We start from the raw sequence: 22,117 nt of genomic DNA, 5'->3' as shown, positions 1-22,117 counted from the left end.
AGACTATTAGATGCTGCAGGAAATAAGTTGACATTGATAAACAGAAACCCAAAGTGTCATAATGCCCCTGTATTAGTCTGCTTGGGTTGCCATAACAAAATACTACAGACTGGATGGATTAAACAACAGAAATTTATTTCTCACAGTTCTGGAGGTTGGGAAGTCCAAGACCAAGGTGATGTCAAGGTAGGTTTTATTCTGAGGCCTCTTCTCTTCACTTGTAGGTGGTCACCATCTCCCTGTATGCTCACATGACCTCTTCTATGGGCACATGTGAAGAGAGAAAGAATGAACTCTCTGTTGTCTCTTCTTATAAGGGCACCAATCCTATTGGATCAAGTCCCCACCCTTATGATCTCACTTAACCTTAATTACTTAATTACTTATGTCCTTACAGAACTCATTTCCAAATAGAGCTACCCTGGAGGCTAGGTCTTCAATATATGAATTTTTAAGGGACACCAACATTCAGTCCACAATACACCCTATTAGTTTGGAAGCACATGGTGGGGCAGGTAATGAATGGAGTCCTGAACAAAGTGTGACTTCCCATTGGTCCATTAGACTGTAGACCCACCTGGTGTTCACTTTCATGTTGTTAAATTGGGAACGACATTCTTGGTTATGTCAAGCATGTCATAGCCCCATAATGAGTCTTGGTTTGTGAGGTAAGAAATATCATACCAGGGAAAACTAAGTGGAAGCCTTTGAAACTTCTCACCCTTACCCCCAGCCAAAACAGTAAATCAAAAACAATGTTGCATCCCAGAGAAGACAGTGGAGTGCGTCCCTTAAACATCTAAAAGATGCAAAGATGATAATCTCAATTTAATCCACCAGACTGGCCTCTGCAGAAGACATATAGATCGTGCAGAATAACTGTAGATGACAAGTAATAGCCTCACTGCAGTAGTCATGCTGGGTGTAGTATTTTTGTTAGAACAGATGAATGTGGCTTCAGGTACATTATTTGTGGTCACTGATTTTGGTAAATAAATTCTTTTCCATCCCAGTGAGGAAAGAGGATCATGAACATTTGCATTCACATGAAGTGGATAACAAAACCTTACACCTAATGGAACTAGAAAAAGAAGAACAAACAAAACCAAAAGTTAGTAGAAGGAAAGAAATAATATAGATCAAAACAGAAGTAAATGAAACAGAGACTTAAAAATAGAAAAGATCAATTTAACTAAGAGCTGATATTTGAAAAGATAAAACTTAAAAAATTTTTATTTATTTATTTTTGGCTGCATTGGGTCTTCGTTGTTGCGTGCAGGAGCTACTTTTTGTTGCGGTGCCCGGACTTCTTGTTGCAGTGGCTTCTCTTGTTGTGGAGCATGGGCTCTAGGAGTGTGAGCTTCAGTAGTTGTGGCACACAGGCTTAGTTGCTCCGTGGCATGTGGGATCCTCTCGGACCAGGGATCAAACCCGTGTCCCATGCATTGGCAGGCGTATTCTTAACCACTGCGCCACCAGGGAAGTCCCGAAAAGATAAACAAAATTGATAATGCTTTTGCCAGACTCATCAAGAAAGCAATTAAAAATTAAATAAATAAAATCATAAATGAAAGAGGTTACAACTAGCACCACAGAATTACATAAAAGATCACTAGAAACAAATACATGCCAATAAAATGGACAATGTAGAAAGAATGGATAAATTCCTAGAAATGCACAATTTCCCAAGACTGAATCAGGAAGAAATAGAAAATATGAATAGACCAATTACCGGTAACAAAATTAAATTAGTAATCTAAAAAACTCCAGACAAAAAAAGTCCAGGACCAGACAGCTTCACAGATGAATTCTGCCAAACATTTAAAGAAATTCTGTCTTTCTCTGACTATTCCAAAAAATTGAAGAGGAAGGAATGCTTCTGAACTTACTCTACAAAGCCAGCTTCACCCTGATACTAAAATCAGTCAAGGACACTGCAAAAAAAGAAAATTATAGGCCAATATCACAGAATGTAGATGCAAAAGTCCTCAACAAAACATTAGCAAACCAAATTCAGCAATATGTTAAAAGTATCATGTACCTTGATATAGTGGGATGTATCCTAAGGATGCAAGGATGGTTCAGTATTTGTAAATCAATCAACATGATACACCACATTAACAAAAGGGAGGATAAAAATCACATGATCACCCCACAGATGCAGAAAAAGCATTTGACAAAATTCAATATCCATTTATGATAAAAAACTCTCAACAAAGTGGGTACAGAGGGCATATACCTCAATATGATAAGGGCCATATATGACAAACCTATAGCAACATCATACTCAATGGTGAAAAGCTGAAAGCATTTCCTCTAAGATCAGGAACAAGACAAGAATGTCCACTCTTGCCACTTTTATTCAACATGTATTGGAAACCCTAGCCACAGCCATCAGAGAAGAAAAGGAAATAAAAGGAATCCAAATTGGAAAGGAAGAAATAAAACTGTCACTGTTTGCAGATGACACAATACTATACATAGAAAATCCTAAAGATGCCACCAAGAAACTATTAGAACTCATCAATGAATTTGGTAAAGTTGCAGGATACAAAATTATTATACAGGAATCTGTTGCAATTTTATACACTAACAACAAACTATCAGAAAGAGAAATTAAGGAAACGATTCCATTTACCATGATATCAAAAAGAATAAAATGCCTAGGAATAAACCTACCTAATGAGGTAAAAGACCTGTACTCAGAAAACTATGACACTGATGAAAGAAATTGAAGATGACACAGACAGATGGAAAGATATACTGTGTTCATGGACTGGAAGAATCAGTATTGTTAAAATGACAATACTATCCCTGGAAATCTACAGATTTAATGCAATCGCTATCAAAATACCAATGGCATTTTCACAAACTAGAACAAATAATTCTAAAATTTGTATGGAAACACAAAGACCCTGAACAGCCAAAACAATCTTGAGAAAGAAGAACAGAGCTGGAGGTATAATGCTCCCTGTCTTCAGACTATACTACAAAATTATAGTAATCAAAGCAGCATGGTACTGGCATAAAAACAGACAGATCAATGGAACAGGATAGAGAGCCCAGAAATAAACTCATATAGTCAATTAATCTACGACAAAAGAGGCAAGAATATACAATGGGGAAAAGACAGCCTCTTCAATAAATGGTGATGGGGAAACTGGACAGTTTCATATGGAAGAATCAAACCTGACTACTTAAAAACAATGCGGCCATTTAAAAACTTGACATATAAAGTATGTATATATAAACAGAAAATTAGTTCAGAAAAACAATTTGTTTTCTGAACAAAGCATGATGGATTACTCTCTCCAAATGGTCTGTGTTCACTAGCTGTGGGTGTGATTGCTAAACAGTCAATGTATTTATTAAGTCATTTCTAGAAAACAGTCAATTTGGTGTGTTGGTGGTAGCATTGGATGGTGTGTTTCAACCAAGGAAACAGCTTTAATTTCCTGCAGTAGTTTGCCTACTACTAGGGGCACATCTTTCTATAAGTAGGTCTCCTTGACATTTTAATTAATGATTAAAAAATAAGTACACAACGTTGTGAATGTACTTAATGGCACTGAAGTGAACAAATGGTGAAAATGGTAAATTTATGTTATGCATATTTTACATGCCTCCCCCCCCGGAAATATTCCTATGGGATAATTTACAAGTTAACAGAATTTTAGAGCTGGAATTTTCTCAGCTTATCTCTCAATGTCAACCGTGAAAGTGTTGAGGTTGACTATGAGAGGATGTGACATTTTGGCCTTAGCCAGTCTCTTCCTAGTCTTTCCTGTTTTGCAGGCGAGGCTGGGTGTGTGTGTGTGTGTGTGTGTGTGTGTGTGTGTGTGTGTGCGCGCGCGCGCTCAAGAGAAAGTCTTCTCTCCTCTGCCCACTTTGATGCTGGGGAGAGGGCAAGTCTGTCTGTCTGTTTAGCTGTCTGTCTCTCTCCCTCTCCCTCTGTGTTTTCTTGTGAGATTGGAGACCACTGAGTAGGCAGCCGCACTAGTCTTCCTCCTTCCAGGGGAAAGGTGCAATTTAAAGGTTCTGTCGCAGCAGGTTAAAAGATCCTGGATATTTTGGCCACTCCACTCTGCCGCCTTAGCCGGCAATCAGCGGACTGAGGGTGGGGCTGGAATGAAAAAGGTCTGGATCTCAATGACAGGAGATGAAAGTTGCAAAAACTCTGCCCAGGTTTCTGCTCTGGATCAACTTTCCAGGTTATATGATGAACAGGTCTTAGGACTCGCGGTGGTGTATCCTCCCTCTGACTCGTGGCTTGGTTCGCCGCTCCTGCTCAGCGCCCCTGCGCTCACAGTCCCCGCACCTGCCGGGCGCGCGCCCCACCAGCCCGGGGCTGGAGCCTCTGTCGCCGCTGTAGTTGCCGCCGCCACGGGGCCTGCTCCACCAGGCACATGCGCACTGGCGACGCCGGGCCGGCGCCTTCAGTCTCCTCCTCCGCCGCCTCCGGGTTCCGCAGTCACTTCCTGCAGCTGTTTCCCTGTGGGTCCGGTTGGACTGACTTTTGACAGTCAACCTTTAGCTGCGGAGGGGGCTCGGCGGGACCAGCGAGAAAGTTGCGGGGAGGGAGGTGCAGTTGAACCGGGCCGAGCGGGGTGCGTAGGACAGACGGCGGCGGGCGTCCCGGGCAGACGCGGCGCCCAGACTCCCGGAGCGTTCCGGGGGTTCCGGTAAGTGCGGGCGATCGCGAGCCTCGGGGCATTTAGGACGAGCACAGAAGCGACGGGACTAGGAGTTCCTTTCCGGTGCGGTCTTTCCACCTGCCTTCCACGTGACAGGCTTGCGCTGCTTTTATTTATCTGTTTGTTTATAAGCATTTCACGTGTACTGTTTGGATCATTTTAGGCGTGCAGCTGCCTTGGCCCTCGCGCTTGCCCCCGCCCCGTGGGAGACCGGGGATTCCATCTTTCGTGATGGCATCCTTACGGGATTGAGGTGCGTGTGTATGTGTACGTATGTGTGTGCGCGCTCGTGTGTATGCATGCACATTTTAAGATTGTAAGGTATATGTGGGCGATGCTGAAGTATATGTAGCTTTGATTCAAATAACGTGAAAGGTTCCCTGGGATTAGGAACCGTCGTAGCTGAGCCTAGAGAACATTCGCCAATCCACCAAGGCCTCTTCTCCCCCAGATTCTTCCGTTCTTTTGGGTCTTCCTTATGTGATATACCTTACCTCAACTGATTATTTTTCTATTTTCCTCTCTCTCATTCCTTCTCGCTGCGTTCTGATGACCTTTGAATAATGCTCACCGTCTTACCCTCGTTTCCAGAATTCCCAATTACAGACTTCCCTAGTTTGCTGAGGTGCCAGTAACCTGTTCCTTTATTATGTTCCCTTTCCTAAGAAGATTTCTCCAAATGAGAAAGTGGTTGTCTTTAATACAGTAAGTGAAGAGTAGGCCCCAGTCCGATCATGAAAACTATGCTATATGATCATTCGTTTTCTTTAAATAGGGTACACTGAAGCTTTGATTTTCTTTATTGTCCCCTCAACCCCTTCCAAACCGGGATATTAACCACCATAAATCCTTCATTTATGCCACTTCAAGCATCAATATCCAAGGAATATTTTATTTACATCAGCTATCAAGTTAGTTTCTTTTAATCTAATGCGGTAGTTCAGCAGATCCGAGTCGCAAGTGCTTTGAGTCTCTTTATATTCCACCATTCCTGCTTTCACTGAAGGCTTCGTTTTAGCATTTCTTTTAGATTTTTATTTTACGCTAGTTTTTTTTTTTGCAAGTATAGAAATACCTGATGTAATTGTCATGCACAGATGCTTTTGGGGGGAGTTGACATCGTTTCGATTGTTAAATATTACAAGAAGGAATTTTGGACTATCTAGCTATTCTTTAAACATTATAAAGGTAAGATGCAATAATGGGTAAGTCTGTACTTGGTGAGAATTTTTTCTTCAATTCAGGGGATTTTATCAGGCCTTTATTTTGATGGAAGCCTGTAGACAACACTGGGGGAGACACATGCTGGTATTTCCTCAAGTGGGAGTAAACTTTCATAAAACAAGTCCAGACATGTCTAGGCATTTGGTAGCATTTGATTTTCTGTTTATATTGCTGATTTCCTTTATCCAGATGTTTTGACACCCTCCTCCACCATTTCTCTTCTGAGCTGGCAGCTTGTCGTTGGCACTTTAGTATCAGTATGTCTCTGTACAGGTGGTATGTGTAGTTTTTTAATATTATGAATTATTATAATTAGGTAGTTGAACTTAAAAAAAGTGGTCTTTGTCTCCTTAGTTTCCCTTTTCAAAATATCCATATCTGCCTTTGCTTTCTGAATGTCTGATTTAATTGAGAGAAATAATATGGTTATAGAGACCCTGACTTTTTAAATATTCTAGATCTGTATTGCTTTAAAAAAAATATTCTCAGAGAAATGGACAGCATACTTCTGCTTGAGAAGAAAATAATAGTGTTGTTTTTCTAAATATTATGTTTAATGAGAAGTATTGTTAAGTACTATGACTAATAATTTATGTACTTTGTCCTTTACTATATTATTTTCCCATTGCACTGATGTCCTTTGCTGCCACAAGACCCTGAATTTAGTATAAAAGCTGTTTCTTGGTTGCAATTTCCATGTGTATGTACTTATTAAATGTGGTAAAAGAGACTTTTAACTTTTCAAAATGTTCTTGGTTAATTTTAGTAAATCTCTTATTGTCATAAAATGTACACATTTCTATTGCAGATGGAAAATTTCAGCAGCTTAAAATAGCCATATTCTATTGACCAAGAAAAGAGGTTTTAATAGTATTGAGAGTGAAAAGAATAGAGGATTTTGAAATAAGGATTTTAATTTGGGTTAATTAGAATCGTGGGAACTCGAAGTGCATACTGTGGTTCATTTTGAGATACTCAGGGTTAGAAGTTGCCATCTGGGTGGGAGGCCGGAGAAATCATCGATAAAATTGAAGTGGGATTGGAACATACTGGGTCTTTTCTGAGGGAAACAGAATAGAGACTATCAGTTATTTAATAAGGAGGGGAAAGCAAGTAGTCGAAAGACTGAGGAACTAGAATTATATTGGGGCTTGTGGTAGTGTGATTCAGTATGCCATTGGACATTTACTTGATACACTATTTCATGTAGGTAATTTAACTCTAGAGGGAGAGAAAATACTCTGATTTTATAGTGGACTCATGAATACCGTCTAAGGCTATATGAGGTGGGGTTTTAAACTCAAGCTTACGGGGAGCAGGCAAGTAATATGAATATAGGCAGCAGGCTGAGTGGGGACTGAGGTGGCCTAGAGAAGGCAAGCTTGGCTATCCCGGGACAGTGCCTCTCAGCACTAACTAGCTAATTGTTCCTCATGTAGGACCATGGGCCAAGTGTTGCCAGATCACCCTTTTATCAAGAGGAGCCACAAATCTTTTGATTTTTAAATGTTGACTTTAATTCAATTTAAAAATGAAAGCAAAACAAAACACTATATTCCAAACAGAGCACATCTGTGGCTGCATGTGGCGTACGTATAGGTTGTCTGCTTGCAGTCTCTGCTCTGAGGAGTCATTGGCTCAATTATTTAAATATTACTAGTTGATCAGAAGGTACACTTTTATTTATTTTTGTCACATGGTCACTCAGATTTTTTCCTAGAGTTCCTTGATATTTTAGCTAGTTCTAGAAGTGCTGGCAGTAATCTGAGCAGTGACACTCTTTATTTCATTCTTTTTGATATCATTTGGATAGAAAGACTAGTTTGCACGGAAAGGAGGTATTTGCTAAGGTTCTTTGCTGGTGGTGTTTTTTTTTTTTTGGTCTATGCATGATTATCATCAGGAGTGTTTAAGTGTGCCTAAGGGAAGGGGTCTGGACTGGGTGACCTTTGATGTCCATTTCAGCCATGTGATTTTTAGATTTAATTAGCCACGGATGCAATACTGTTAATAATGTTCCTGGGCCAGAGGGACTGCATTTGGAGCTGTGCCAAGCAAAATCAAGCCAGATCTATAAAGCTGTTCTCAGTGGAAGAGCACTGTGTCAGTGTGGATTAACACACAGGGGCAGTCTGCTGGATGAGGTAAAAGGAAAGGAGTCCTAAAGATGGTTTGGAGAAGTAGAGGAAGGGGAAGATGGTGTGGTCATTTACACGTCATATTGCAGAGGACACATTTTTAAGTATTTTTTTGCTGTTGATTCAGATTTGAAGACCCGACTTCTCGTCACCCACTGGATTATGCCCAAGTCTTTCCTACCCAATGATCCTCTTGCAACACGCTGGGCTTCCTCCGCCTAAGCGGCCCTCATCCTCTCCTCCTATGTCAGTGGCCGCCAGGTCTACAGGAACCTTGCCGCTTCCGCCGCAGAAGCCTTTTGGGCAGGAGGCTTCCTTGCCTCTGGCAGGGGAAGAAGAGTTACCTAAGGGAGGGGAGCAAGACACTGCCCTGGAGGAGCTATGTAAGCCCCTGTACTGCAAGCTCTGCAATGTCACCTTGAACTCAGCACAGCAAGCCCAGGCTCATTATCAGGTAAGGGAAGAAGAGAAAAATCAGGCATTTAGTGGGAGAACATTTCAGGGCTCTGCCCAATTCAGAGTTGTCTCTGAAATGACCAGTTGTGCCTGGAATAATAAGATGGCTAAGTATTAGTTTGTTTGGCTAAAAGCACAATGTTCCTACTTTAAAAGAAAGCATCACTTTTCATAGGATGGCGTCTCTCTCAACCTCCTACACTTAGCTGTGTGGCATTTGATAGCTTACCAGTTGTTAAATGTAAATCGTCTATGCGCGTTTGAACCTGTGATCCTAAGGAGAACAGCTGTTTGAAAGATGGTGTACCAAACTCAATCCAGTGTCAAAATTGTTTAGAAGAATTAGTTTTATAAATATTCTCTTCCAGCTAATACAGTTTGTATCAGTTCAGGGTATTCTCTGTCTATGAATCTTATGCTTTTCCTGTTGACCTCTGTCACTGCTAAGGAAAACACAGGTATCTTTCTGTAGTGAGAATAAAGTGACATTGCAGTATTGAGCCCTGTTCTTCATTTTTAATAATCATACTCTGACTCCTTTTAGCCTTTAGTATGAGCTGTTACTTATTTCTGAGATGTAAAGCTTCCACCTCCATGTAGAATAACTAGTGGAAAGGACAATTTTAAAGGATGTTATTACCGAAGAACAAATGGAAAATTAAATTTTGGCTAGAAAGAGAGTACAGTATTTCTTTTTATTCTAGATTGTTTTGTGTATATAAAATTATATCCTTTTTTTTGAGAAAAGAGCTCAAAGAAGCAATTGAGGCCAAATGCCATTGAATGAAAGTGTATCTTCTGGGTCATCATTGATTTCACTATCTATTCTCTGCATGACTATCTAAAATAATAAGACAGTATGGTAGAAAGATGACTGTTACAAAGATGTTTCTTCTGTTGTGCCTCTATAACTTTCTCCAACTTAAAGTTTTTATTTACTCTGGGTGCAAGTCTTTTTTGTTTTGTTTTGATCTTGAAGATTGATAATTGTGTCACTTTGTGATTGTACATCAGAAACATTTTGGTGGTGAATTGTTTTCTCTGGGATTTAGGGGAATACATGATATGTTACTTCTCTGGAGTTCCTGTTGTTTGGGTTTGTTTTGCCCTCTGGTGCAAAAAGTTGAGTTGATTATCACCCAGATCTTGGCACGTGTCATTATTGGTTCATAAAGGCCTCTTCTGGTTTTAGTTTACATTTTTTTCCTTTTCCCCAACCCCTACTCTCATTCTCTCTGTCTACCACTCCCCACGACGATGGTTTGATACAGGGTCTTCCTTTGCCTGTTTTGCCATTCAGTTGGAGTCTGTTAGGATGGATGATCTATCTCAAATCCAAGACACAGTGCTAGTTCTTGTCTTCATTTGTTCCTGTGGAATATTCGGTTTTATGGCCTACGACTCACTATGAAAAATCAAGCCTGGGTTCTAAAGTTTTGATTTTTAGCTGTGTAAAGCCCCTAGTAAACCATTAACTTGGGAGCAAACCCATTTGTGTGTCATACAAACATATAATTACTCTTTACAGAAGAGTTGTGTACTTTTATGAGGGAAAACCCTCAGGCAATGTGTAATTTTAATATGTGTGCATGGATTGTGCATACACCTCCTGCTTTTTTTTCTCCTAATATCACTTTGTGACTTTATAGACAGTGATGGATGCTTTTGGTTATGCATAGAGAGAATTCAGTTTGAGCAGGGTCATTGGATTCTAAGGCTTAAACTAAATAAGAAAGAGAATCAACATTTATTTAGATTTTTTCTTTTCTTCTACATTTGTGTGTGTGTGTGTGCGCTCTGAACTTTTTAGCTAACGAGTAATATATACTTAATTTCAGCTACCTCAGTGATACAGTGAATATATAAATTAGAAAATATAAGAAAATGGAAGTAAATTTTAGATAAATTTCTCAATAATCAGAATTAAGTGGAAAAGTTGGAGGAAAAGGACAGCCTGTCATAGAAACAATTTAAGCAGCCAAAAACTAAGGAAGGTTAGAGTAGAGAAGAAGCAAGAGGGTATCAAGAGAGTGGAACCTAATGGAAAATGAAAAGTTTGGGTGTAATAAAAGCCGGTTCCTAAGAGCTTAGAAGCAAAGATTTGAATGAAACCAATGTCACTGGTAATTCTTAAAGAAGAAGAAGTTTTCTGCAGAGAAACAAAGCAAAGCAGTTCATGTATACAAGTACAGAGCAATTTCATTAGGATAGTATAGACGAAAACTAATTTAGACGTGAAATCTGGATTTCAACGAGATAGAAATGTCAAGATGAGAGTGTGGATCAAAGAGTAAATCAGAATAATAAACAATCAGAACATGAACACAACCTAGAGATGGGTGAACCAACATAGAAGGAAAGCATAGAAATGTTAGCCTGAAAGATGCATCAGAGACTACACCAAGGGTACATAATAGGCTGTGATTTTAAAAGGCTGCTAAAGACAAGAGTAAGACTAATGAGTAAGTCTCATTGCGAACCAGAAATAGGCAGAATGGCAATGATTGTAGACTAATAAAGCTAATGGCTGGTGAGAGATGGTGGGAGTAAAGTTTTATTTCAACTCTAAAAACCTGCTTTGTAATTTTTAATGCAGAGTGATACCAAGACTACAAATTCATTATTTCAATTATGTGTGAGATAAAAGGGGTCAGTGGTAGCTTATTTATAAGCTAGAAACACATTCATGTGAGGTAATAAATCACTGTTGATTACACTACTCAAAATGTTTTAGTTAGTTGATGCCATTGTTGAAATCTCAAAGTTTCAAATTGCCCAGGGTATTGTAAACAACATTTAGTCTGGTTTGAGTGGTGTTACACTAGAGTCTGACCATATCATGTTCCAGTAATCCAGGACACACAATGGAAACTGCTCAATAAATACTTCCCTTTAAGCTCACTGAGATCTTTCCCTGCCATCCTTGTGTTCTTAAGTTGGGGCTGCCTTAGCAATGACCCATGCGTATCAGTGGTCATCACAGATGTAGTTTTATTCCCAGGACTTTTTAACCCAGTCAGCTTGCTTCAAAATACCCTTAGCTGTTGTTTTATTTTTAATGAGGGTACATATTTTTGTGGTCTCAAAATTATGGTTTTAGTTATAATTTAAAGTAAAACCTTTGGAGGTAAAACATGTCTTCATTTTATTAAAATTTGTCTGCAGGCTTCAGGTTACTTAGGGTAAGCCTGTCATGGAGTAACATAACACTGTTTCACCAGCATAAATGCCCAGAGGAAGAACCACTTTAGGATGGAAGGTCATTAACAGAAATTTAAAAAGTAAAAAGCATGGATAAATTTTGCTAAAGCATCTACATTTTAAAATAAAGTCAACCATTTTTTTTCTGTTAATTCCTGTACTCTTTCGAAAAAGAACTAGTTACTCAAGGTAAATTTTAAAAATCTGTCATAAACATAGATTTCTATTTGTAATATTTAGTAGCCAAATAATAACCTATCATAGTAATCAAGTTAATTTGAAAGAGAGATAGGGACTTTCCTGGTGGCGCAGTAGTTAAGAATCTGCCTGCCAATGCAGGGGACACAGGTTTGAGCCCTGGTCCTGGAAGATCCCACATTGCTGTGGAGCAACTAAGCCCGTGTGCCACAACTACTGAGCCTGTGCTCTAGAACCGACAAGCCACAACTGCTGAGCCCGTGTGCCACAACTACTGAAGCCCGCGTGCCTAGAGCCTGTGTTCTGCAACAAAGACAAGCCACTGCAATGAGAAGCCCGCGCACCTCAATGAAGAGTAGGCCCCGCTCGCCACAACTAGAGAAAGCCCGCGCACAGCAACGAAGACCCAATGCAGCCAAAATATAAAAAAAAAAAAAAAAAAAAAGAAAGAGAGATAGAACACAGGGGGAAAAAGTAGCTCTAGAACTGTAATACTGAAGGTAGTGATCTTAATTCATAATACAGAGAATGCAACTGATGTTATCCCCAAATTTAAAGTACTGATTTTGGCACATACATTTTCACATTGATAACCCAGCTTTGGATAGCATAATCTCTAATTTCAGCTAATTTTTATGTTTTCAAAAAATTCCCATCTGATTGTTTTTCATATGAACTTGCAGTGTACTGAGAATGGTCAAAATACACTTCATTAGTGGATAAAGAAGCTCTTCATGATCCTGTTAGCTGGATCTCACCACCTTTCCACCTCCCAAACTGAATCCATCCCTACCTCATTTCTTTGTATTTCAGAAGAATAGATATCCCTTCTTCTGTACAAGGCTGATTTCTCATCCTGTACTCTGGATTTCATCACCTGTCGTCTCTTCTTTACCTTAGTCAAATTAAAAACATGCTCAGGTTTTTTCCCCATGTAAATAAAAATAGCAATAACAACCTTCCCTTTCTTTTTAATTTTTCTTGTTAGCAAGCTTTCTTTTCTTCCCTCCTGTCCTTAGAGAGACATTTTCCCATTTATATTTATCCTTTCTTCTTTCAAGTATGGTGAAGATGTACTCCAACAAAACAAGATTAAAAATAAAAAGAGAACATGTGTATTTAGAAATAGTAGCCTAACCCATAGAGTAATGAAGAGAAGTTCAAAATTAACAGCTGTGCAGCAAAGCCAGAGGGCAACCAGTTGAGACTGGAGCAAGAAGATAGAGGGATCTGGAAGGCGGGGCCGGGGGAAGGATCCCACACAATAGACAGAGTGATCAATAGTTGGAGGGGAAAATGAGGATATGATAAAAATACATTACGTAAGAAAAAGAAAGGAGAAAAGAAAAGCAATGAAAAGCTATAGGGAATACGAAAATCTACACAATGAAGTCATGATCCAAATGTAAAATATCTAGTCCAAATTAGAACAGGAAATCAGTGGGTTTCATGAAGATAAGTGAAATGGACTGTAAACAATAAACAGAAAGATTAAGAAACTAGTAGATTTTTTAAGGCATAAGATTTTTCTCTGTATATTTTTTAAAAGTGTGAGAAACTCAAAGAAAAACAGAAAGCTATTTCAAAGTTATAATCCACATATGAAGCAAACTAAAATGGACATGATTTTGAGTAACTGGTGACTTAAAAGAAAGGGCTACCCATCAGAACACCTTTTAAGTAGCATGGAATCATGACATTGGAAACAAAGAGAAAGAAACAGCTTTGCAGTGAATATTTCCCTACTGTTAATAATGCAAAAGCTGAATATCAATTTTCAACAGTTGGAATCAACCTGCAAATATGAAGCATGGAAAACTTAATTTGATTATAGAATAAACAAAAATGTGATAAACCTTGATAGTGTCAAAATAAAACTACAGCCAACCCAAGATGGGAGGTAGAAAGAAGAATGGAGAAGAAAGAAAAGGTAGGTGATGGATAAGGAAGGGAGAACAGGTGATTACTGCTTTTCATTATAAGTACTTTGTTCTATAGGCATTATTTTGTGAAAAATATCTTTTAATGTTTTAAGGAGAAAGCTGTTACCAGTGCAAATGCTACAAAGAGGTCAAGTGAGAAAGCTGATTTGGCCTGTAAAATCACGGATGACCATGAAAAGACCATTTCACGAGAATATTGGAATGGAAACCAGAGTACGGTGGCCTGGGAAATGGAAGGAAGAAAGGATAAATATAAATTCATATTACAACACATCTCTCTCTTTAAAGTGAGGGAGGGACTTCCCTGGAGGTCCACTGGTTAAGAATTCACCTTCCAATGCAGGGGGTGCGGGTTTGATCCCTGGTTGGGGAGCTATTATCCCACATGCCTTGCGGCCAAAAAACCAAAACATAAAACAGAAACAGTACTGTAACAAGTTCAATAAAGACTTTAAAAATGGTCCACATCAAAAAAAAATCTTCAAAAAAATAAAAGGAAAATGGGAAATAAGTTTTTCTGAGCCTTTGTGTTTCTAAAAATGTCTGTATTATATCTTCATATTTGACAGTTCAGTTCCAGGCTGAAAATTATTTTCCTAAGAATGTTAAAGGCTATACTGCATTTTTTTGTGTTTGTGTGTGTTTTGTTTTGATTTGATTTGTTTTTTGTCTTCCTAGTGTTGCTGAAGAGAAACCTTATTCAGATTCTTATTCTCTTGTGGGTGACCCACTTTAATTTGGAGCTTTTTTTTTCTGGACGTTTTTACGCTTTCCTTTTTATCCTTGGTATCTGAAATTTCACAATGATGGATGTGTCTAGGTCTGGGTCTTTATTCATTTGTCCCTGTCAGCACTAGTGGATCCTTTCAGTTTGCATACTCCTGTTTCTCTTGAACTCTGGGGAATTTTCTTTGGTACCATTTCCTTGATAATATTCTTCTCTATATTTTCTCTCCCTTTTTTTTTTTCCCGGTAATTCTGTTAGCTCTATCTTGGATTAGCTGGATTTATTCTTCATACTTCTTATCTCTTCTCTCTTATTTCTTTAATTTCTGAGAGCTATTCTTAAATTCTAATGCCGTGTTGAATTTTTTTATTTTGACAATCATATCTTTAATTTTTAAGGATCTTTTGATTTCTTCTTATTTTCTTTTCTAGCATCTGTTTTATAGGATATTAGTTAAGAACATGAAATCATGGACTTTGGGGTTAGACTAGTGTTCAAGTTGTAGTCTTACTACTTGCTAGATGTATGATATTGGAAATATTTCCTCATTTCTCTATGCCTCATGAAGATGATGATGATAATGATACTTATAATACCTGCAAGTTAGTATGTTTAAGACATTTAGAACAGTTCCTGGTACCTGAGTTAGTCTTTAATTGTGTTTAGTTGTCCTAAGGTGCAGTAGAGAATGTTGGTATGGGTTCTGGAGCAAGAGTGTTCCCAGCTCTGGCATTTACTTGTGGCTTTGGGCAAGTTTTATTTTATTTTATTAACTTTTTAATTTGAGTAACTTTTAACTTACAAAACACTTCTAAAAAATTTCTGAAGGCACCTCATCAGCTTCTCCAAATTTAATATTTTATATAACTGCAGTGTAATTAGCAAATTCAGGAAATCAACACTGATAACAACAATATTATCTAATCCACAGACTGTTTACACTTCACCAATTATCTACTAATGTACTTTTTCTGATTCCAGGATCCAATCCAGGATAAAATTTTGCATGTAGTTGTTATGTATTCTTTAATCTGGATGGGTTAAGTTTTTCTATGCTTTTTACCATCTTGCAATTTTTGAAGAATTGTTTTATAGAATGTCCCAATTTGGGTTTGTTTGTTGTTTTCTCATGCTTAAATTCAGGTTATGTGGTTTTTTGGACAGGAATACCATAGAACCAAGGTTGTGTCCTTCCCAGTTCCTCATATTGGGAAGGACATGATGTGAATATTTTGCATCACTGGTGCTGTTAACTTTGATCACTGGTTAATGTGGTGCCTGCCAGGGTTCTCCTTTGTAAAGTTATTATTTTTCTTCTCATGTTTAATAAGTATCATATGGGGGAATACTTTGAGACTACATGAATATTTCTCATTATATTTTTACTCAGTGATTTTAGCATCTATTGATGTTTCTTTCCTGCAACGATTATTACTGTGGTGTTTGCCAAATGGTGATTTTTCTGTTTTAATCATTCTTTCTACATTTATAGTTAGAATTTTACTTTAAAGAAGAACTTTTTTCTTCTTAATTAGTTAATTAATTAATGAATATCACTATGGATTATTATTTTATTCCAGGGATATAAACACTTACTATAATTTATTTTGATGTTTTAACTGTCTCACATTTGACCAGTGTGTGTCCCTTCAGGCTGCTGCTTATGTTCTTTTGATATGTCTCCATAATTTTTTGCATAGTTCCTTACTTTCTGACAATACAAAATATTCCAGGATTTTGTTGTACCTTCCCCATGCCAACCATTTCTTCAAGGAGCCAGGTTTCTTTTACTGGAGAATGGTATTTAGAAACCAAAATCTAAGTGTTAGGTGTGCCCTTTGGTACTGGAGTGTCATTGCTTCTAGATCTTCTCATGACAGAGCTAGTAATATATATGTATGTATACATACATTTGTATTTATCTATATGTACACATATTGAAAACTGAGTTCAGGCTGATGCTTAAAATTTCAATACAACATGACAGTGTTCATTCCAGCTTTCCATCTTATCTTAATGTTTAACTCCTTTCTTTGATAGTGAGAAACCTGGACTTTCATTATTCACAACACAGAACACACTGACTCACAGTACACATGAAGTAGTTCAGGGATTGATAATCTATGTCCTTTTGAAAAACAAGCCTACTAATGAGAAGAAAATATTTGTGCATTGCTCTTTTTGTCTTTAGCATTACAGTGTGTAGTTAAAATACTGTTTTACAAAGTTACTTAGTTTATAAAGGTGCTACCTGCTAGGTTTGTCCTTTGTAAAGTTACTGTTTTTCTTTTTGTGCTTAATAAGTATCATGAGGGAGATACTTTGAGACTATGTGAATATGTGAATAGTTTTTTTCTTCCCTCCACCTTCAGTGCGGTTATGTTATTTATTTTTTCATATAGTTAGGCTTATTTCTGTTTGTATGTATTTCATTTTGGGTCTTCCCCAATTCTTGTTGGCTTTGATTCTTTTTCTAAGTCTGTAAAATGTTAACATAGTTCTAAAAGTCAGAATCATACATAAAGGTATATTTAGAAAAGTGTCACACCATACCATCCTTTGTAGTCCATTTTCATTTTCTTATTGTTTATACTATTTAAAATGATTTTACCAGCCTGTTTGGTTATTTAATGTTTTACTGTCTGGTTTGTCAGTTTTTAATGGTACCCCAACAGTTGCCTATTGCAGAATCAATAGCTTATTCTACTTTCCTCTTTCCTTTTTCTTCCCATTTATTGTTGCATTATTTCCATTGTGTCATAGAACATTGATCTTTCACCCTCATCTTCACCTTTTATTTAGTCTTTGATACAATTAGACATATGAAAATACTTACCATCAGCCCTTTTGCTGAAGTTTTCCCAGTCATTTCTTTGTTGAATGAAGCTCTAAAAGGTTTCTGAAGAGTGACTTTTAAGTATTGATTTCCTAAGGTCTTATATATTTAGAACTGTTTTTCTATAGTCTTGACACTTGATACAGGAAGAGTTGGCTGGACATAAAATCCTTGTTTCACACTTTATTTTTTTTTAAATGCTGCTCCATTATTGCCTTGTTTTGCATATTGTGGATGCCATTCTAATTCTTTTGCCTTTGTAAGTTATTTGATCTTTTTGCCTAGAGAGCTTGAGGACTTTTTTCTTTTTCTTTGAAGTCTCATACCTTTTAAAAGATCTACCCCAGATTTGATTGTTCTGGGTTAATTTTCCCAGATACCTGGTATGCCTTTTCAGTATGTAGATTCAGATCTTCATTTACTTTTGGACAATTTTAGACAATTTTGGACAATTATAGTTTCAAATATTAGTTTTTCTTTTTTTTTTTTTGGCCATGCTGAGTGGCACGTGGGATCTTAGTTCCCCACCCAGGGACTGAACCTGCACCCCTGGCACTGTAAGTGTGGAGTCTTAACCACTGAACCACCAGGGAAGTCCCACAAATATTAGGTCTGTTTGATTGTTTTGCTTTTCTTCTTCAGGGACTTCAGTTTTACATAAGTTATTCCTTCTTTACTTGTCTTCACTTCCATTGCTTCCTCTCTGACCCATTAAAATTTTTTCTTTGTACCATTTTTATTTTCTTGACTGCTTTTCTGTCTTTCTTCAATGCCTCTTATTACATTTTCATTTGAGTCTATTCTTCTTTGACATTTGTATTTACTCCTCATTTTTGACATAATTATCTTTTTCTTTCCTGAGTTTAATTTTCCTTCTTTTCATTTCTCATTACGTTTTGCCCATTTTTCTTTGTACATTTTGACTTCCTGATTCAAGGTGATTTTTTATATCCTCAAAGTTTTGTTTGAATACTATATTTAATTCAGTTTGGAGTGTTGTTTTCTTCTGATTTTTTGTTTTTTTTTTTTGAGGGGTGGTTCATTTGCTGAGATATATTGATTTTTTTGGTAGTAACTTTGTATAGAATTGATTTGTTTTTATCTATTCATTATGTGGATTTTGGGTAGTTTATGAGATTCTTAATTCAATGGCAACCTCTTCTATCACTGTATCAAAGTCCAGTTCTTTAATAATTTGTGAGTTTGTTGTTTTTTTTTTTTACGGTGGTTAGGAGAGTGTTTGCATGTCCTCTGATTTTTGCTTTGTTCTGTTTTGTCCTGAGGACGCTAACTTTTCCTGTTTTGCTTCTTTTCCCCTTCACCTGCCAGTTGCTAAAGAGTGCCTCTCCTTTCCTTTTTGCCTTTTTTCTCCTCTAGAAGCCACTTTGAAGATACCCACTTCAGATCATGTGTACATTTAAGTCCCTCTCCAGCAGTCAGTGACTGGATCATGTTTTAGTATTTATAAAATTAAGGGATTTACTTTTTCAGGTAGTGGTTATAAAGCAATTTTAGGCCTGCTGCTAGCTCCCTCTTTTCTCTGTCCTTCAGTTTTTGCTGGACTGCCCTTGCTTACTGTGAAGGCTTATGGCAGGAGCATGAGTGATTACTCACTGGGATTTGATGTTTTTTCTTTTTCACTTACAGTTATTTTGGAGTCTGGGCATTCTGTGGCTTCTAGTTGTATGGAGGACATGGTTTTTGTGCAGTTTTATTTGTTTTTCTTATTGTTCTATATTGTTCGTAGAGGATGTATGTAGAAATGCAAATCTGGGCAGCCTCTACCTATCTATCTGAAAGCTCTTAGGCAAATTTTTAACTCTCTGAACTTAGTTTCCTCATATGTAAAATAGGGATAATAATTCTACCTACTTGATAGGGATTTTGTGAAGGTTAAATGAGATAATATTTATGAAGTGTTTATAATACTGCCTGTCACGTAAGTGCTCAAAATTGTTAATTGCCATTATTATCGTTATGTATGGATGCAATATGTGCTCGAATACTAGTGTGGATACTGCTTTGGAAATAAAATGCTTGACACTGTCTGAAGTTGATCCCTTCCATAGTCCTGTGTACCTCATCTTCTTCTGCCTTTTTATGGACTATGCTTCTATAGCTATGCTTTAGCTCCTGTATCATCTGTTCTTTTGCTTTTATTGACTTCCTCCTGTTGTCATGCAAAGAAGCCTAAGCCATCTTAAAAAAAAATCTTCTGTTGACCCGTTTCCCCTTCTAACTCTGTACCCTATTTCTCTGCTCCCCGTCATGGTAGAACTCTTCTATATAGCTGCCTATATGGGTTGTCTCCATTTTCACATCTCCCATTCTCTCTCTAAGCCACTTCATATGACCTTTTATCCCCTGCTACTCTACTGAAGTGGTTCTTACCAAAGTTATTCTTGACCTGTGTCTTTTCAAATCCAAGTATTACTTCTCTGTCCTGACCTGGTGAACCACTCCTTTTTTTGTTATTGGTGTTTTAAAATCATTTTGAAGTCCCTCAGACATAAAAAGTATTTAAAATGATATAATGAACATGTGTATTTGCCATCTAGCTTCAAGAGTGAAACTTATCAATTCAATTGAAGCTGTGTTCTTTCCCAACAGTAGATGCTCCTATGCTCCCAGATGTAGCCACTATACTAAGTTGGTATTTATTGTCCACGCCCCCCACTTTTTTGTACTTTTGCTACATATGTATCTTCCTATAAAAATGTAGTGGTTTTCATATTTTAACCCCCAGATTAAAATGATTACTCTTACATATCTTCTTTTCCAACATGTTCTTTTTATTCAGCGTTTTGTTATGAGAATCATTTATGTTGACATGCATGGCCCAGGATGTGTATTTTCACTACAGTATAGTGTTACATTGTATTAACAGTTTATCCATTATCCTGTAGTTGGATACTTATGTTGTTTCCACTTTTCAGTGGTTACAAACCGTCAAGTTGTTTCCACTTTTCAGTGGTTACAAACCGTCCTTCTGGGAACATTTATTATAGGTACCTCCTTATATGTGTGTTTCTGTTTTGTAATACCTGGAAGTAAAAGTTCCTGGGTTAATAATGTATATACCTAGACTCTTCTTTTGAAACACCTTGTTCTAGACTTCCATAATGCCACACTTCTCTGGTTTTCATTTTACTTCATAAACCAGGCATTCTCAATCTCATTTTTCTGGATCCTCATTCTCTGCTACACTACATTGTATCATCCTAGGACTTTGTCTTTGGCTCTCTTCTCTGTCTTCACTTTTCCCATGATCTTTATCAAATGCGATCCAGTCATGTAACTGCTTTGCTTAAAGTCGTTCAGAGGCCCTCCTACTGCCTCTAAAGTCTGAGTTCTGTATCATGGACAAAACCATTAATAATTAGCTCCCTGTGTATATCAATTCCTACCTCTTTTCCAAAGGATCCTGAAGACCATCTCTCCAGCAGACTGGGCCTTTGCTCACACTATTTCCTCTTTCCCAATTTTCTTTCCCCGCACTCCCTACCTGTCTAGTAAACTTGCTCATTTTAAAAGATAACTCACATGTCCCCTTTTCAGGGAAGCTTTCCCTGACACACTCAGGCAGAAGTAAGCCATTCCTTCTCTGTGTTCTCCCAGAAGTTTGTTCCTTATCTCTACTATAATAGTGATTCATTTATCCAACAAATATTTATTGATTGCCTGCTATATGTTAGAAACTGTTCTAAAAATTGGGGCTATACAAGACAGACAAGGCCCTTATTTTCAAGGAGTCTACATTCCAGAGGGTAGGAAAGAGAAAAATATAAGCAAAATGATTTCAGATAGTGAGAAGTAGCACTATGATAAAATGAAAGCGGACAGTGTGGCGGAGTGATGGAGAGTGTGTGTGGGGAGTGGGTTTGGGCGATGGGGGTGACACCTCAGGTTGAGTGAGATGCTGTTTGAGTTGAGACCTGAAAGATAAGAAGGAGCCAGCCATGTAGAGATTGGAAAGAAGAACATTCTAGGTAGAAGGAATAGCGAGTACAAAGGCCCTAGAGTCCATGTGTTTGGCATGTTTAAGGAACAGCATGATGGGCCGTGAGGCAGGAACGTGATGAGGAGGAAGGGGTGCTGTGTGAAATCAAATCCGAGAATAGACAGGACCAGATCAAATAGGACTTACAGGTAAGAGTTGTGGACTTTAGTTTATGTGTAGTGGGAGGCCATTGGGAGATGTTAAGTGAGAGGTGACAAGATGTGATTTATGTCTAGAATTGTCAGTATGGCTTATATGAGGAGAATGCTAGGGGGATGAGAGTGTAGAGCAGAGACCATTAGGAGGTGCTGCCTACTACAAGTGAAAAAAGTTGGTAGCTTGGATTACTGTGGCATTTGAGTGTCCATGGAAAGAAATGGAATGACTTAGGAAATATATTTTGGAGGTAGGCTGACAAGACTTGCTGATGGATTGCATGTGTTGGCTTTAAGGAGGGATGGACTCAAGAAAAGGACCCCTTGGCTTTTCTTGAGTAACTGGGTGGAGAGTAGTGCTATTTACTGACATGTGGATGAATAGTGGTGGTGGCACTGATGAGAAAGTTCTGTGGTGGGGAGGGAACCCAAATTTATGTTTTAGATGTTTTAAGTTGGATATGCCTCTTTTTTTTTTTGTTTTGTTTTGTTTTGTTTTGTTTTTTTGTGGTATGCGGGCCTCCCTCTGTTGCGGCCTCTCCCTT

The 22,117-nt window shown here is 37.9% G+C and overlaps 1 protein-coding gene across 9 annotated transcripts in view; it reads left to right on the top strand.

The window, feature by feature from the left end:
* Positions 1-3,846: 3,846 nt before the first annotated feature.
* ZMAT3 (zinc finger matrin-type 3) overlaps positions 3,847-22,117 on the top strand; it is a 68,078-nt gene continuing 49,807 nt past the window's right edge. For 3 of the 9 annotated variants that reach the window (XR_008616970.1, XR_008616971.1, XM_055083913.1), the window contains exons 1-2: positions 6,112-6,194; positions 8,184-8,510. Coding sequence is in view for 7 of the 9 variants with exons in the window: in XM_055083913.1 (XP_054939888.1) it covers positions 8,241-8,510 (270 nt within the window). In the remaining 2 variants the exon portion in view is untranslated. Of the gene's footprint in view, positions 4,683-4,857; positions 4,948-6,111; positions 6,195-7,087; positions 8,063-8,183; positions 8,511-22,117 lie in introns of those variants that run through there. The other 6 variants (XM_028491394.2, XM_007116142.2, XM_028491376.2 and 3 more) reach the window with 6 other exon arrangements.

Source organism: Physeter macrocephalus, chromosome 1 (assembly GCF_002837175.3).
Source record: "Physeter macrocephalus isolate SW-GA chromosome 1, ASM283717v5, whole genome shotgun sequence".
NCBI lineage: Eukaryota > Metazoa > Chordata > Mammalia > Artiodactyla > Physeteridae > Physeter > Physeter macrocephalus.
The sequence above is the reverse complement of the archived record's forward strand: the minus strand, read 5'-3'. Positions and strand labels throughout refer to the sequence as shown.